We start from the raw sequence: 15,510 nt of genomic DNA on the forward strand, positions 1-15,510 counted from the left end.
GGGTCTTCTCAATTATTCAACTGGAAGTAGGGTTGAAGTGAAGTCGTCGAATGAAAGACCTTTGTATATCAATCACGTGATATCCCAGTGCAACCTTAAATGGATTTCTTCAGTCGTTTACTGACGTATTTCGCCTAATTCGAGGGTCTTATTAATTTAAAATGTAATTTTACCTGTTATTAAAACTGTTTTGTTTGTTTCCTATGAGGGTCTGGTGCACAGTTGTCTGGTCCTCGATTAGATCGCCTCATCGTACTAGTTAACTACCTCGGCATTATACCTACATGTAGGTGATCCAACAATAACATTACTAGTCTATGAAACTACAATGCTCTAATCATCTAGCTCTAAAAGACTACGTGAATTGATTCCAAGCAAGCATTCCACGAACAGATATCATTCAGAGACCTATGGTTGGAACTATTCTAATTATATGCATGAACCCATTGGAAGTACATTTTGGATCTGCATACATATCTAATTTGCTCGAGATAATACTGGATTATATATAAGATAATTAATGTGAAAAGAAGAACGGTTGATTCTGTATGAAGTATGAACCACCATCTCTATATAGTATGCGAGCCAGCCCTTAAGACATAAATGTAGTAAACTTAGCAAAGAATAATACTACTTTTTGATATATTTTTGATATCCTTTTCTCTTCTAACTAGCAACAAGTAGAATATCCAAAGAAAAGCACGGTATTATGCCTGATGATATGCTCAAGGAAAGCCCAAGAGCTTGTAGGATGTAAGAAAAATGATCAAAAAGGACCAAAAGACACCAGAAGTACTGAGGGGCCACTTGGAATGGCTATGATTTCTAGTTTGCTTATATATAGACCTCGGGAGATGTGGTTCATGTTTATTATAAATAATTCTAGGTTTAGGACACGACTCCCTCATGCTTCAAGCGAGCGATATCCGCCTCCCCATAATCGAGTACACTACCCAAGATCTCATCCGTATGCTGGCCCAAAGTAGGAGGGGGCATGCGCACACCCGGTGTCGCTTCGGAGTACTTAATAGGCGTGTTGACCATCTTGATGGGACCACATGCAGGGTGGTCAACTTCCGTTACCATGCCTCGTGCCAAAACTGTTGGTATAGTCAGTACCGCTTTTATCACATGCAAAGAAAATAGGCCGACTTACCATGCTTGTGATTCAGGGTTCCCTGGATGTCGTTCACAGCCGCATAGGGCATACCGCTGCCCTCAAAGACATCCAACCACTCCTGCGTGGTCTTCTGCATAGTGGTGCTTTCAATCATACCGTCGATCTCTGCCCGGTGTTGCACTCGGTTACTGTTAGTGACGAATCGGGCGTCCGTCTTCCACTCAGAAAAGCCCAGTCGATCACACAACACGCCAAAAAGCCTATCATTGCCACCACCGAAGAGAATATCTCCGTCGCTGGTCTTGTAGCTCCGATAGGGTACAATGGATGCTGGGAGATGTTAGTTTGGTTATTATTATACTTGACACAAGAGACTGTTCGCTGCTTACGGTGTGCTGTGCCCCAACGGCCAGAATCCTTTTGCCCACTGATAAGCGCAGAGCTAGCCAGGTTCGATAGCGTAGCGACCTGGCAATCACTCAAACAGGCATCGATATGCTGGCCTCTACCAGTCCGACCCCGAGAAATCAAAGCCGCCATGATGGCATTTGATGTGTATAGTCCGGTAGTCAGATCGGTAACGGCAACACCTACCTTTACTGGCGCACCATCCCGAGCACCGGTGATGTGCATCAATCCCATCTCGGCTTCCACCATGACGTCGTAGCCTGCACGGTTGCTATATGGGCCTGTCTGGCCATACCCGGTGATACTGGCATAGATCAACTTGGGGTTGATCTCCCGCAGGGTTTCATAGTCCATGCCGTATTTTTTTAGTCCTCCGGGGAGATAGTTCTCCACTAGGACATCGCATTCCTTTGCAAGCTTGTGTAGAATCTCGACACCTGACTTGTGTTGGAAGGATAGACCGAGAGATTTCTTATTTCGGTTGACCTATATCCATGATTAGTACCACGGTAATTTCTTTCATAACTTAAAGAGAAGGTTCGTACAGCTAAGTAGTAGGCGCTCTCGCCAGGACCCTTCCTAGAAGCATCTTCGTACTTCGCATACGGCGGACCCCAAGCACGAGTATCGTCGCCGCGCACAGGGTGTTCGACCTTGATAACGTCCGCTCTATATTTCGTCTTGTTAATATCACAGAAATTACCCATTGCAGCTGTTTCATAGCTCCGAAGCTCAAAACATACCCTAAATCACCTAGAATTTGAGTACAATAAGGCTAGAGCAAGTCAGTTTGGATCACAAACACGCAGTAGCACCTCGAGGGATGTACTCACACCAGCCAAAACGCGTGTCATATCAAGCACCCGGATACCAGCCAAAGGCAGCGACCCATCGGCTGAAACTGCACTGGAGTAGCTCCGTCCTGGTACCGTGCGTTGCAAGGCATTGCTACCCCAGGACAAGCCCGATCGACGGGCAACAACCTGGAACCTGAGCGCGACCGTCATGATGATATATACGGAGAACGCAGCGAAACCACAAAATGACCCTCAAACAAAAGCCCAAGCAACAAGAATCCCCCGTTAAATGGGATCTGGGGAAACCGGCGAATCTCCGCCAAAACGCCGACGCCGACACCGCTCGGAGGGCTAATGCCGAGGCCACACCGCGGGGGCATTTTCCTTGTAGATCATCAACCGCAGCTATGTTCACAGGTCTTGTTGAGACGATTGGGAGTGAGTATATCTTTCTTGTATGAAGTGAAGTCAATAGCTAATGTGGATTTTACTAGCTGTCACGGCCTTGGAACCCATCGATACCTCGTCGAGCGGGGGCGGGGGAACGTCGCTCACCATCTCCGACTGTGAGGAGATCCTCACCGACGCGCACCTGGGGGATAGTATCGCAGTGAATGGTATTTTGCTCTTTATTTGTCTATAATGCATGGGATATTGTCTAAAAATGGGCTTAAGGAACATGTCTTACGGTCACTGCATTCGATAAGACCTGGTTCAAGGTTGGCTGTGCGCCGGAGACGCTGCGACGCACAAACCTGGGTTCCTTACAGGCGAATTCCCACGTGAACCTCGAGCGCGCCGTTTCGGCCGATACCCGGATGGGAGGACACTTTGTGCAAGGCCATGTCGATACCGTTGCGGAGATTCTGTCTGTCACGCCAGATGGAAACTCAATGGTGTTCCGGCTGCAGCCGCGCGATAGAGATATTCTGCGCTATGTCGTGGAAAAGGGCTACGTGACCCTTGATGGTGCTAGCTTGACTGTCACCAAGGTTGTCGATGGACAGGACGGATACTGGGAGGTTATGCTCATTGCCTACACGCAGGGGAAGGTGGTCACTGCGGCGAAAAAGCCCGGTGACCTTGTCAATGTCGAGATCGATATCGTGGGCAAATATGTTGAAAAGAGCGTGCAGGGATACTTTGCTGGTACCTCCGGTGGAGATTTCGCTATCTTGGAGAAGATGGTGCACAGGATCGTCGATGAAAAGCTCAAGAAATAGACCAGAGTTACGCATCACGAATCTTCGCCATTCAAAGTCATTGCAATATTCGGTGAAGGCAAGGCAAAATGTGTCATCCTTAGCTTTCTACACCCTAGAATGAATAAATCAGTACATATGTACATTTGGAAAAGGAATTTCCCCTTTAACAAGAAGACATACACCTAGAAATTCGACTAGCTCAAAGCAGAAAAAGGACCGAACTCGCAAATGGATATATGTGAGTCTCCGTCGAGCTATTAAAGATCCGTCTGTTGTCGTAGGGTCTGTGTCCCCATCATCGAGACTGGATATCACGTCCTTCCCACCCTCATATAGCGACTCTCTGATCAGACCAAAAGGGCTGTCCCAGTTATCCAAATGTAGCCCCCAGATGTGGTTATGATCTTGAAAGTGAAATTTCCAAGGTTGTCGAGGTGAAGTGCTACTTTGTCTTGTTGGCTTCCATCTATGCTAGAAGCTGCCAAGGCAGGCACGTCCAGCAGGTCCATGACTACGAGGTCATCTACGGCATTTCAAGTAAGACTAACATCTTTGGGGAAGTTTTTTGTGATACTAAGTTCATTGAAGGACGAAGGATGAAGGATGAATTTGCAAGACTGCATTATATGAAGACAAAACCTGAAAAACGCCTAGATGCCTATCGGGTATGTGACAGTGACAGAAATTTTGGTCCATATGACATGGATATAAGACGTGAAGACGGGGGTCATTTTTGATACAGTCCACCAGTGCGATAGACAAGTCGGCATGAGTTGAATTATCGAGTTTGTTCAATCGCAAGAGCCGGCTCATCCATCAAGCGATCAAGTAGAAGCTTTCGGAAAGGTGTGGTATGATGACTTCAAAAAGCCACTTACTCCTCCATAGACTCGTCCGAATCGGCTTCAGAGTCGTCATCTGCCGCTTCACCCCCACCCTCAGCGTCCTTGTCAAAGTCATCATCGCTGAGCCAATCTTCATCATCATCCATATCCTCATCCTCATCCTCCTCGGCCACTTCTTTGCCACTGCCCCTAGCCTTGGCCTTCTCCTGCTTCTTCCGCTCAATGTTCTCCTTCTGCAGCTTCTTTCTCTGCTCCTTCTCCTTCCTCCGAACGTCCCAGCTCTGGTCCATTTTCCGCATCTCCTTCTCTGATTTCTTAATGAAGTCATGCCACATGATCTTGCCATCGCAGACTCCATCCTCAACCTTCATCAAGCGAAGCCGCAAGCGGGGGCCCAGCTCTACGAGCTTTACAGCCCGCTTCTCAACACCGGTGGTATGGGCTGGCTTATCCTGGCCCTTCTCTGCAGCCTTTTGGCGCTGCATTTCCCGCTTGTTCAGGACTCGGCGGGTCGTGCTCTCTTGAACTTCCACTTCGGCATCGGTGTCTAGCTCGGTCTCACTTGCTGATGTGTAGCCTGCAGCAGAGGGGTCGAGCAGGTAATCGGCGGCATCTTCTAGCTTTCCAAGGTTGGGAACGGCGGTCTTCTTCTTGTCTCGGTTCCGAATCTCTTTGGGGTCCAGGCGACGGATTCGTTTCGATACACCGGTCTTCTTCGTGGCAATGGCGTAGTGACGGAGAGTCAGGATATATGAGTCGCTATCTTTTTCGGCAGGCTCTCGGTTGAGAAGCATGACACGGCGGATGGAAGATAGAGGCTGGCTTTGGGGGTTGATGGGAGGGAAGAGGGATTGGAAGATCGTAGTTGTGAGGGTCTCGAGCCGCTTCGGCACTTTGGAATCTTCGGTTGCACCTGGTGTAGTGAAGTTGTTCATGACCAAAAGGGGCGGTGTCTTGTGGTCCTGTCCGCCACTTTTTGGGCGCTTCATGGATCTTTCAACATCCTTGCACAGCGAATAGTTCTCGACTTTGAAGTGAAGGGTGGGTCCACGGGGAGTAACAGCGAGTCGCATATTTGTGTTGCCAGTTGCGGACTTGGAAAACAACATAAGATGAGTGACACCTAGGGGACCGGTCATAACGGTATAATCTCGCAGTCTGTTGGATTTGCGTTCCTATATTGTCTATTAGAGGGAACGAGCAGAATCGTGACTGTGAATCATACCTTCAATCGCACAGCGGTATCGGGCTCCATCATACGACGAACATCCTTAACCAACTGGGTCACACTGCTACCGACTTGAGAAGCGCCTACTCGGATGACCATAGACTTCGGGGTCTTGGACATCGAGGCAGCGCTGCCCTTCACAACAGAAGCATTTTGCGGCTTCTGGTGAGTGCGCTTCTTGACACGCTGCTTGGCCATTTCGATGTGAGAAATGAGAAAAATAAAATTGGAGGGGGAAAGCAATGAATACTAAATCGAACAGCTCGAGGTTTTTTTTTCCTCCAAAAATTAACATCAGAAACAGCGCCGGATCAACAATCTTGCGGCCCCACATTAAATTATTTCTTTTGAGATAGTTGAACATCGACAACCTTCTTTTTTGTTAAAACACAAATCAAACATGCCGATTACCAAGAAGCGCAAGGTCGCACACGCGGCACCTGCTGCACCTGTTGAAGACAGCGACGTTGCATCAAATGCAGGCTCCGCAAGCCCCCAACCCACCGCTGAGGACCCCGATGTTGAAGATGGCGCGAGCGATTCAAACCCCCAATCCGCCGCTGATGACCCCGTTGTCGAAGATGCTTCCTCCGAGACTGAGCCCAGTGCTCCCAGTGCTCCCAAGACATTCAAAGAACTAGGTCTGATTGACTCACTCTGCGAGGCCTGTGACAAAATGGGATACAAGGCCCCTACACCAATCCAGTCTGAATCAATCCCGCTGGCACTTCAGGGTCGTGATATTATCGGATTGGCTGAAACAGGATCTGGAAAAACTGCCGCCTTCGTTCTACCAATTCTTCAAGGTTTGTGCATATCTGACGACATAACTATACGATACTAACGAGTCTTCTAGCACTCATGGAAAAACCCCAGCCGTTCTTTGGGCTCGTAATGGCCCCAACCCGTGAACTGGCATACCAGATTTCACTAGCATGCGAGTCCCTTGGTGCAACAATTAACGTTAGATCCACTACGTTGGTCGGCGGCATGGACATGGTTCCTCAGTCCATCGCTTTGGGAAAGAAGCCGCACATCATCGTTGCCACGCCCGGCAGACTTCTCGACCACCTCGAGAATACAAAGGGATTTTCCCTCCGCAACTTGAAATTCCTCGTCATGGACGAAGCAGACAGACTCCTCGACATGGATTTCGGCCCCATTCTCGATAAGATCCTGAAGGTCCTGCCGCGCGAGCGCAGAACCTTCCTATTCTCCGCCACTCTTAGCTCAAAGGTTGAGTCTCTCCAGCGAGCCTCACTGTCAAATCCGGCCCGCGTCTCGATCTCTACCAGCAAGTACGCTACCGTGGAAACCCTCCAGCAAACTTATATCCTTCGTCCTTATAAACACAAGGACATCTACCTTGTCTACCTCCTCCACGAATTCATCGGCCAGTCTGTTATTATCTTCATGCGCACCGTTCATGAGACGCAGCGTGTTGCTTTCCTGTTGCGCGGTCTAGGCTTCGGCGCAATCCCTCTCCATGGGCAGATGTCTCAATCTGCACGTCTGGGAGCACTGGGAAAGTTCCGATCGAAAAGTCGCGAGATCCTGGTTGCCACCGATGTTGCTGCTCGTGGTTTGGATATCCCCTCTGTGGACTGCGTTTTGAACTTTGACTTGCCAACCGACAGTAAGACCTATATTCATCGAGTAGGCCGTACAGCACGTGCCGGAAAGTCTGGAACCGCCATCTCCTTTGTCACGCAATATGATGTGGAAATCTGGCAGCGTATAGAGGCTGCAATGGGCAAAGAGTTGGCCGAGTACCCCGCCCCTAAAGATGAGGCTATGGTCTTTGCCGAGCAAGTGAGTGCTTCGCAGCGTGACGCCATTCAGGCAATGAAGCACTACGACGAGAAGAAGGGGGCCAAAGGCAAAGGAAAGTTCTCATTCAAGGGCAAGCGAAGTCGCGATGCCATGGACCAGGAAGAGGGCTAGAATTCTTTTCTGGTTCATTTGCTGTTGCTTTTTTTTTGTACACGAATACCTAGATGGGTCTAGCTTACGAATTTGGGGCGTTAAGTATGTAATATGAAAGAACCCATAGATTTCATTACTGCGTCAAAATGATATCGAATATTTTCCTGGACCATATTTCCGGGGGTCCATAGAGTTGAAGAGGTATCCGTTACCTAAAGCCACAAAGGCCAGTGTAATAATTGCAATACAGCCTAGAGAAACAGTTGTCCCTTGGGGCATTCGTCGAGGCCGAGGACCCAATTTGGACTAGGGAATCCATTAGGCGCTACCCGCCTCGCTAACAGCATTGGCGACGCGAGTGGCGAGGTCGTCCGCCTCGGAGCGGCTGGCAGCCTCAGCGTACACACGGACGGCATCCTCAGTACCACTGGCACGGGCGAAGCTGCGGCCCTTGTTGTACCGAGACTGAAGAGACTCGATGGTTCCCTGCAGGCCAGGAGGAGACTCGAGCTTACGCTCGGCGTCGTATGCCTTGAAAATGGAACGGTCATTGACCTCGACACGCACAAGGCGCGAAGGAAGGTCGGTGTAGGTTCCAAGCCACTCCTTGGGCGACCAGCCCTTGTGGGCGAGGATGGCCTCCACAAGAAGTGCGTCAGACAAGGCATCACCGACAGCCTGGTTGATCAGGTCGGTCAGAGCCTGGAGGCTCTCCAGAGCATGCTGCTGCGCCGGCGATTGAGGCTCAGTGTTCTTGATGACCTTCAGGGCATTCTCGGAGAAGGTGACGGTACCGTGTCCGTTGGCCTCGAAGTAGACACCAACATCGAACCGCAGTGCGGCGTGGTGGAGGTGCTTCACGCCGGTGTTGGTGCAGATAATGGGGAGCTTGAGAACCTTCTCAACGTAATCTGTGCTTGCACCGTTGGCATAGGCGGTCTGGACAACACCAATCTTCAGCTTCGAAGCAATTCCAGCATTGCGGGCAAGATCGCCAATGAAAGACGCCGCAAGGGTGGCAATGCGGTCCCCATCCAGAAGACGGAACACGTTGCTCTCGTCCTGGAAGTAGTAAACAAGACGATCGGCGTCACCGTCAAGCGAAGCGCATCTATCAAGCACGGCAGCTTTGGAAGAAGGAGGAGCACGTTGCTTGGTCTTAACATAGTCGGCACCGCACTAGATGAAGTGTTAGGTTGATCGAAAGTTGTGTGTTAGGCAGGTGGAAGCATACATCAAAGTTCAGAGCGTCAGGGTTTATCACATCATCGTTGACAACCTTAATATCAATTCCAGTGAGGTACTTCATCAGTTCCCTCAATTTAGGTCCACCGACACCGTTGGCGCAGTCCACAGTCAAGGAACCCTGGACCTTGACTCCCCGCATAACCTTCTTGAAGGAGTTTGCAAGCTTCTCATAGTATCCTTGCTCAGTCGGCTCGCCATACTCGTATTGTGTTCCAAGGGTGTTCTTGCAGCGAACAACGTAGTGGAGCTGTGGGGTAGTCATGTATTTAAAGTCCACAAACTCGACCTCCGTCGCGGTAAGCGCGGCATTCAGAACGCCTACCAGACGGGAGCCAGAAGCGCGGGTGTCACGAGCGAAGACCACACGAGCGGGGTTGGTCATCTTCACGTCAATTTCCTTGACAAGTTCGTCATAAACATCGGCGATCTTATCCAATGGGGCATTTGCCAGTCTCGTCGCGTATGTCTCCCACTCGGCCTAGTTATGACAGTGAGTATGTTATTCCAAATTCGGCCGTTCAACGCTGGCCAATCTTACTTCAAGCATCTCGCCCTAAAGAAAATATAAGGTTAGACTTGTCCTAATGGGGCTGGTAATATGGCAGGGATCAATGGCTTAAACTCACCATGGGGTCAACCAACTTGACACCATTGTCCTCCGCGGGGTTGTGGCTAGCAGTAACCATAACACCAATCCATTGTCCGCTAAGCTTCTTCGACCGCAGGCTTGCAAGCAAGCCCACCGCAAAAACAACTGTGTTGAGGAGGTCGCTGCGCAGCCAGATTGGTCAGAACAAGTCGGCGTCAACAGAAGGATGATCGCGGGGTTCTCGAGATGTGGAGGCGGGGTGGATCAGCCATGTTTGAAGAAACTTACGCTTTCATGCGAAACTATAACGGAGAGAATAGGAAGTTAGCCGACCTAGTCTAGAGTAGAATGTTTATTCAGCAAATGCGACATACCCCTGCTGTGCCATACTCAAATACCTTGCCCTCGGGCTTTGTGTACTGCAACGCCGCCTCGGTGATCGCTTTCTTGACAGCCGGAGAGGCCATGGCGCAAATGTGTGATTAGTTATAAAGCACCGTAATAAATTTCAAGAGAAGAGGTGCTTGAAGCTTCAGGTACAGTCGAGGTCGAAGAGGAGGGGTGTACTTGAAACAAAAAAAAAAGCGGCTGAGGGGTTTGGGGTGAGACACGGTTTATTGCGACGGCCTTAGCGGTGAGCTAATAGCGGGGAACACGGACCAGGGCGCGGCAGGGGATGTGGCAATAACATATTTACCCGCATTAGCCGCCGTGGAAATTAACTGCAACGGTAAACACTCTAATGGGGAGCACCCCAATCTTCATTACTGCTACCTCCACGTCTAACCTTGGAAGCTACAGTCAAGCATGACATATCAACATGTCTATGCTATGCTGGGTATGTATATATATAAAAGATCGCCAAATTTTGATCCTCTTCACGCCTTTAGCCTATGCGCCGCAATATCATCCTGTGTGTCCCTGATCAGGAACCTGTCGGGAGTAACCGATGCATTAGTCATGGAAACATATTATGTCGTACGAAATGGGGGGAACTTACGAATACCACCAAACAGCGGGGACCACTGTACCCAGATGCCAGAGGCTGTGCGCGTCAATCAACCCATTCCAAGGAGGGAAATCGAGCAACTCCAAACTCATGGCCATGATTATCCACGCCACAATCATACCAGGCCAGGCAGTCCAAGACTTCAAATGTTTTTGGTATCGGAAGATACTAAAACCGGTCCACATGAGGTTCTGGATAATGCCAACCACTACGTTCGCCACCATATTGTAGGTGTAGTCCCAAGACCAGAAGGTAAGATAAGACACGTGCAATGTGTATAGCAGAACGCAGGTAGCAGTCCAAAGCCGACGTAGGGTTGGCCGGTATGGGGTATTTTCGAGGTCCAGGCGGAAGATTCGAACGACGGCAAGATAGAGACCGTACAGCACGTTGGCGCCAGCCGCCCAATAGTCCAGCTTCTCGGTCAATGGGAAATCGCGCATGTGGAATACCATACTGAAACTCCAGCTTGCAAGTCCAATGTATCCAAACATCATGTAGTATGGGCGGAGCGAGTGCCAGGTGGGGATCGATTGCTGGATACGGGACATGCCGTGCCAGTGGGCGCCGAAGTTGAAGAGGGAGAAGAGCACCGAGAAGGGCTCCTGCATCCCTAAGAGCCTACGAAACGGCCATTTCCCGTGGAATTGTACAATCGGGCTGATCATTGGGGGATCACGCGAAACTCGACGGTCGGTAATGACATGTTGACAAGTGTAGTCACATTCAGCAGGGCAGGTCCATAGTAGCAAGCGGTGGTGCAGAGCTAAAGAGGTCAGCACAGGGGAAACGCGGGGAACAGTTGGAATAAAGATTTCAACATACGTAGCACTGAATTGCCGTTCTGACAATTTTCCGTTTTACAGACCTACGTTTGTTAATTGTTTCCAAGGGTCTGTTGTTCGCGGGAGTCGTACCTGGACACATTCTTTGAAGTCGGGGAGGTGGTCTCCTAATGACGCGTTGGACCTGCCAATGAGGGAGGCTAGAAAAACGAAAGCGAAAAGAGTGTAGAGATTCGCTCTTCCTATACCCAGATTCATTGTGGGCCAGAAGATTAGTTCCGAGGGTCTTAGGCGTTCAACGCGTAAGCTTGGGGAAGAATGACAGGTTGAGCGGAGCTACCAGCGGCATCGAAGAGCCTCCCTCGATGGTCTTGGCAAGATCAAACCAGCTCTTTGTTTACCCCACAGCGCCATTAATCTACTTTGTACAACTTCAATTAAAGTGGAATTAACCTTGTTTAGCATTCTTGTCATATGGCGTTATTGTTTGGAGCACTTGATAGTTAACTTGAAAGGAACGGCCTGGTCAATGGCTCAATTGACCTGCTCTAAATATCAAATATCGTCATTTAGTACTTGCTATCCTCGGATAAGTGCTATTCTCCACATAGATACCAACCACATAGGATGCAGGTACGCATCATTATTCCTAAAACCCCCCAAATGTACAACTATACCACGCAGATAGCCCTATAGAAATGAGGGCAAGCACCATCACGTGCATATACACGTGATCTTCTAATACGGCTAGCGCGGGCGGGGATTGGAGTTAAGCTTGGCGGGCGGGCAAATAATCCAGAAAAAAAAAAGTTACGGATCGATCTCTGTTGGACTTTTATCTTTAACATCCTTCCTATTGATTTTTTTTCTCTCTTCTCTATTCTTACTTTTCGACCCGTTCTTCTTTTCCGCACAGTCAAGATGGACACCGAATCCGATAGCCCTCAGGGCATCACCAGCAGTGCTGATCGCATGGTTGGCATGGAGCACTCTGAAGTCCGTTACTTCACTAGGTACGTTATTCTTCATCGATTGGGACTTTTGGAAGTTGATGCTAATCAATTTATAGCTACGACCACCACGGTAAATTATCTTGATTAGTGATGGCGAATTTTTAGTGTGGTTTTGACTAACGATCTTTTTTTTTGGCTTGCCACAGGTATCCACGAGGAGATGCTTGTAAGTACAAATTTATACTGGTTAATTGGTTATCTATGGTCTCTAACATTCATTTCCTACCTTCTAGAAAGATGATGTGCGCACACGCTCTTACCGCGACTCCATCTACCAAAACCGCCACATCTTCAAGGACAAGGTCGTCCTCGATGTCGGCTGTGGAACTGGTATTCTGAGCATGTATGTATCCGGATAATAATCTCGTGTTCCTAGATCTCATTTTTAACTGTTTTGTTTAACAGGTTTGCTGCTCGTGCTGGCGCAAAGCACGTCATTGGTGTCGATATGTCCTCCATTATCGAGAAGGCCCGTCAGATTGTCCACGTCAACGGACTGTCCGATAAGATCACTCTCCTCCAGGGCAAGATGGAGGAAGTTAACCTTCCTTTCCCCAAGGTTGATATCATCATCTCCGAGTGGATGGGTTACTTCCTTCTGTACGAGTCCATGCTGGATACCGTTCTCTACGCCCGTGACACCTACCTCAACCCCGGCGGTCTGATCTTCCCCGATAAGGCCACCATGTACGTTGCTGGTATTGAGGATGGCGATTACAAGGATGACAAGATTGGATGTAAGCAACAATCTTACCTTGAACCTTTTTTTTCGCTATACTGACCTTTTTCAGTCTGGGACAACGTCTACGGATTTGACTACAGCCCCATGAAGGAGATTGCTCTTAACGAGCCCCTCGTCGATACCGTCGAGATGAAGGCTCTTGTGACCGATCCCTGCCCAATCATCACCTTTGATTTGAACACCGTCACCACGGCCGACCTTGCCTTCAAGGTGCCTTATGCCCTCACCGCCAAGCGCCCCGACTTCATCCACGCCTTGATCGCCTGGTTCGATATCGAGTTCAGCGCCTGCCACAAGCCCATCCACTTCTCCACTGGCCCTCACGCCAAGTACACCCACTGGAAGCAGACCGTTTTCTACCTCCGTGATGTTCTCACTGTCGAGGAGGAGGAGCGTGTTACCGGCTGGGTCGAGAACCGCCCCAACGATAAGAACAAGCGTGACTTGGATATCGGCATCTCGTACAAGTTCGAGACCCCCGATGCCACCCGCGCTGCTGAGGGTGGCTGCTTCTACCGCATGTAAGTTCTTCTGGCATTTTGCTTTGGTTCGTTTTGGTCTCATTATACTAACGCATCATAGGTGTTAATTTTGTTCCACTTTTCTAATTTGATGTCATTGGGATGTACAACTGCACGTTTGCACGATCTAAGTGAAATATTTTCGTCACGCAATGCATCCTGGCATGGGCATGTATGAAATTGCCCAAGGCGAATTGGACATCTGGTTTCGCCTTTGTTTATTTCGGCGTTTAGTTCTTGGGAGGCAGGAAAAAAGGCATTTTGTGGCGCGAACGGAGGGATATCATTCTGAAGCTCCTCGAATTTCCAGGTAGATACCCGAGTCGATGCTTAGTCTAGCAAACTCCAACGCTCTTCTTCTGGACATGTTTTCCAGGCTATGATGTAGACGATACTATTGGCTTAAAAGGCTTCAAAGAAAATAGTGTAGAATCTGCAAGGGGAAATTGTGCCAAGGAGATACCCTCGTCGGCAAAACCACGGCTACAAATCCAAAAAAGATTATCAGATCCTCGGCTCCCTTGGTGGCCCCCGCAATTACCAGAGCTACTTTAGTCTGCCATTGCTCCCCCTTATTTTTGTATTTATTTCCCTTACTTCTGACCTTTTTTATAAATCTGGTCTTGTATTCATTACTCCCTTCATACCACCATCCCAATGTCTGCCCCTGGAGCCGGTCACGAATTCCCCGCCCAAGAGGTCTCTTGGCAGAAGCGCGATGTGCTATTATTCGCCAACAGCATTGGTATCAAGGCCGATGAGCTGCACTTCCTCTATGTAAGCCACAAGCCATATGATATATATACCAGTCTAAATACCATAATCTGACTAGTATCTAGGAACTCCACCCAAACTTCTCGGTCTTCCCAACCTATTCTCTCATCCTCCGTATGTTAAACGCCCAGGTGACTTTCGGGCAATTGCACTAACTCTGAAGCCATTAGCATTTAAGCTCACTGATCAGGAGGTGACTGATTTCTATGCCCGCCAGAAGGCAGTTCACATTCCAGGCGTCCCGGACCTGGACCATCGTCATGGCGTCGATGGCCAGCGTAAGATCACGATCCTGAAGCCGCTCCCTCCCACTAGTGCAGGGCGCAAGTTTGAGCTGCGCAATAAGGTCATCGGTGTCTATGATAAAGGCAAGCCTGGTACTGTGATCGAAACCGAGCAGTCTATTGTGGACAAGGAGAGCGGCGAGGTGTACACCAAGGTCGTGAGTAGCGGTTTCCTGGTCGGACAGGGTGGCTGGGGTGGCCCCAAGGGTAAGATTGTAGTTTGCTTATCTAGCTTGGAATATCAACTGACGTATTCGTGCAGGACCTAGCACCGTCAACTATCCCCCGCCCGAGGGCAAGGCTCCTGACGCTACCCATGTTGTCCAGAGTAACTCGGAGACAGCGCACCTGTACCGGTAAGCACTCAGTGCATACATAGTCCAGCTTGTATACTTGAAACATCTGATGCTAACTCCTTGCCTAGTCTCAACGGTGACTACAACCCTCTCCACGCCACACCAGAGCCCGGTCAAAAGATGGGCTTTGGTGGTGTTATTATTCACGGCCTTTTCAGCTGGAATTCTGCTGCGCACGGGATTCTGCGCGAATTGGGTGGCAGCAACCCTGCCAATATGAAGGAGTTCCAGGCTCGCTTTGCCTCGCCCGTCCGGCCCAACGATAAGCTTACCACTGAGATTTGGAGAATGGGCAATATCGAGGATGGCTATGAGGAGATCCGCTTTGTTACCAAGAATGACAAGGGTCGGGTTGTGTTGAGCAATGGCCGTTGTCTGTTGAAGGTGACGGGAGCGAAGAGCAAGCTGTGATTATTTATACTAAAGCTCGGTTCGGTTACATGTAATTTGCCTTCCAGGATATAAACAGCAAATATTTTCTTTCTTTATCACCGCGTGCTAGTTTTTTTTAGAAGATGAAACTATTTATGCCAGTATAGTTCTTTGTATATACCCCCACGTGACCGCAACCTCGGTTGTCCCCGGCCGCCTTACCAAATTAAATACCCCGGATTTGTCTAAGCACTGCTACATATCTCCTTGTCATTGACCCTAAACCCC

General features: G+C 49.2%; 8 protein-coding genes across 8 annotated transcripts; 4 read left to right on the forward strand and 4 right to left on the reverse strand.

Annotated features, from left to right (window-relative positions):
* Positions 1 to 888: 888 nt before the first annotated feature.
* Positions 889 to 2,535, reverse strand: N7471_004255 (CaiB/BaiF CoA transferase family protein; the record flags this gene model as incomplete). The annotated part of the gene is made up of 6 exons (XM_057276974.1): positions 889 to 1,100; positions 1,157 to 1,450; positions 1,510 to 2,014; positions 2,074 to 2,197; positions 2,272 to 2,303; positions 2,362 to 2,535. 6 exons carry the CDS (start codon positions 2,533 to 2,535, stop codon positions 889 to 891), a joined length of 1,341 nt encoding a protein of 446 aa, XP_057136584.1.
* A 35-nt stretch (positions 2,536 to 2,570) lies between these two features.
* On the forward strand, positions 2,571 to 3,681 carry N7471_004256 (riboflavin synthase; the record flags this gene model as incomplete). Its single annotated transcript, XM_057276975.1, has 3 exons — positions 2,571 to 2,763; positions 2,820 to 2,942; positions 3,001 to 3,681. The coding sequence occupies 3 exons, from the start codon at positions 2,571 to 2,573 to the stop codon at positions 3,546 to 3,548; spliced, it is 864 nt and encodes a 287-aa protein (XP_057136585.1). The 3' UTR covers positions 3,549 to 3,681.
* A 379-nt stretch (positions 3,682 to 4,060) lies between these two features.
* N7471_004257 (Brix domain-containing protein) lies at positions 4,061 to 5,863 on the reverse strand. The gene is made up of 2 exons (XM_057276976.1): positions 5,601 to 5,863; positions 4,061 to 5,550 (listed from the first exon to the last, which is right to left on the reverse strand). Exons 1-2 carry the CDS (start codon positions 5,799 to 5,801, stop codon positions 4,405 to 4,407), a joined length of 1,347 nt encoding a protein of 448 aa, XP_057136586.1. The 5' UTR covers positions 5,802 to 5,863; the 3' UTR covers positions 4,061 to 4,404.
* Positions 5,864 to 5,885: 22 nt separating this feature from the next.
* On the forward strand, positions 5,886 to 7,582 carry rrp3 (RNA-dependent ATPase RRP3). Its single transcript, XM_057276977.1, has 2 exons — positions 5,886 to 6,409; positions 6,460 to 7,582. Exons 1-2 carry the CDS (start codon positions 6,004 to 6,006, stop codon positions 7,545 to 7,547), a joined length of 1,494 nt encoding a protein of 497 aa, XP_057136587.1. The 5' UTR covers positions 5,886 to 6,003; the 3' UTR covers positions 7,548 to 7,582.
* Positions 7,583 to 7,847: 265 nt separating this feature from the next.
* On the reverse strand, positions 7,848 to 9,833 carry agm1 (phosphoacetylglucosamine mutase PCM1; the record flags this gene model as incomplete). The annotated part of the gene is made up of 6 exons (XM_057276978.1): positions 7,848 to 8,708; positions 8,764 to 9,255; positions 9,316 to 9,330; positions 9,404 to 9,548; positions 9,655 to 9,668; positions 9,741 to 9,833. 6 exons carry the CDS (start codon positions 9,831 to 9,833, stop codon positions 7,848 to 7,850), a joined length of 1,620 nt encoding a protein of 539 aa, XP_057136588.1.
* A 411-nt stretch (positions 9,834 to 10,244) lies between these two features.
* N7471_004260 (PGAP3/PER1 family protein) lies at positions 10,245 to 11,418 on the reverse strand (the record flags this gene model as incomplete). Its single annotated transcript, XM_057276979.1, has 4 exons — positions 10,245 to 10,299; positions 10,367 to 11,141; positions 11,201 to 11,243; positions 11,293 to 11,418. The coding sequence occupies 4 exons, from the start codon at positions 11,416 to 11,418 to the stop codon at positions 10,245 to 10,247; spliced, it is 999 nt and encodes a 332-aa protein (XP_057136589.1).
* Positions 11,419 to 12,081: 663 nt separating this feature from the next.
* On the forward strand, positions 12,082 to 13,504 carry rmtA (protein-arginine omega-N methyltransferase HMT1; the record flags this gene model as incomplete). The annotated part of the gene is made up of 7 exons (XM_057276980.1): positions 12,082 to 12,173; positions 12,230 to 12,243; positions 12,320 to 12,339; positions 12,407 to 12,516; positions 12,579 to 12,910; positions 12,965 to 13,436; positions 13,498 to 13,504. The coding sequence occupies 7 exons, from the start codon at positions 12,082 to 12,084 to the stop codon at positions 13,502 to 13,504; spliced, it is 1,047 nt and encodes a 348-aa protein (XP_057136590.1).
* A 589-nt stretch (positions 13,505 to 14,093) lies between these two features.
* On the forward strand, positions 14,094 to 15,261 carry N7471_004262 (putative peroxisomal dehydratase; the record flags this gene model as incomplete). The annotated part of the gene is made up of 5 exons (XM_057276981.1): positions 14,094 to 14,213; positions 14,276 to 14,324; positions 14,381 to 14,701; positions 14,757 to 14,850; positions 14,919 to 15,261. The coding sequence occupies 5 exons, from the start codon at positions 14,094 to 14,096 to the stop codon at positions 15,259 to 15,261; spliced, it is 927 nt and encodes a 308-aa protein (XP_057136591.1).
* Positions 15,262 to 15,510: the final 249 nt, after the last annotated feature.

The sequence above is a fragment of the Penicillium samsonianum genome (genome assembly GCF_028829775.1).
Source record: "Penicillium samsonianum strain IBT 33392 chromosome Unknown utg000003l_segment0_segment0, whole genome shotgun sequence".
NCBI classification, from domain to species: Eukaryota; Fungi; Ascomycota; class Eurotiomycetes; order Eurotiales; family Aspergillaceae; genus Penicillium; species Penicillium samsonianum.

Bases quoted from the DNA above. Each gene is read 5' to 3' on its own strand.
- N7471_004257 (XM_057276976.1), bottom strand. From the start codon at position 5,801: ATGGCCAAGCAGCGTGTCAAGAAGCGCACTCACCAGAAGCCGCAAAAT. The intron at 5,551-5,600 runs GTATGATTCACA...TAGACAATATAG, and splicing joins ATACCGCTGTGCGATTGAAG to GAACGCAAATCCAACAGACT.
- rrp3 (XM_057276977.1), top strand. From the start codon at position 6,004: ATGCCGATTACCAAGAAGCGCAAGGTCGCACACGCGGCACCTGCTGCA. The intron at 6,410-6,459 runs GTTTGTGCATAT...CGAGTCTTCTAG, and splicing joins CGTTCTACCAATTCTTCAAG to CACTCATGGAAAAACCCCAG.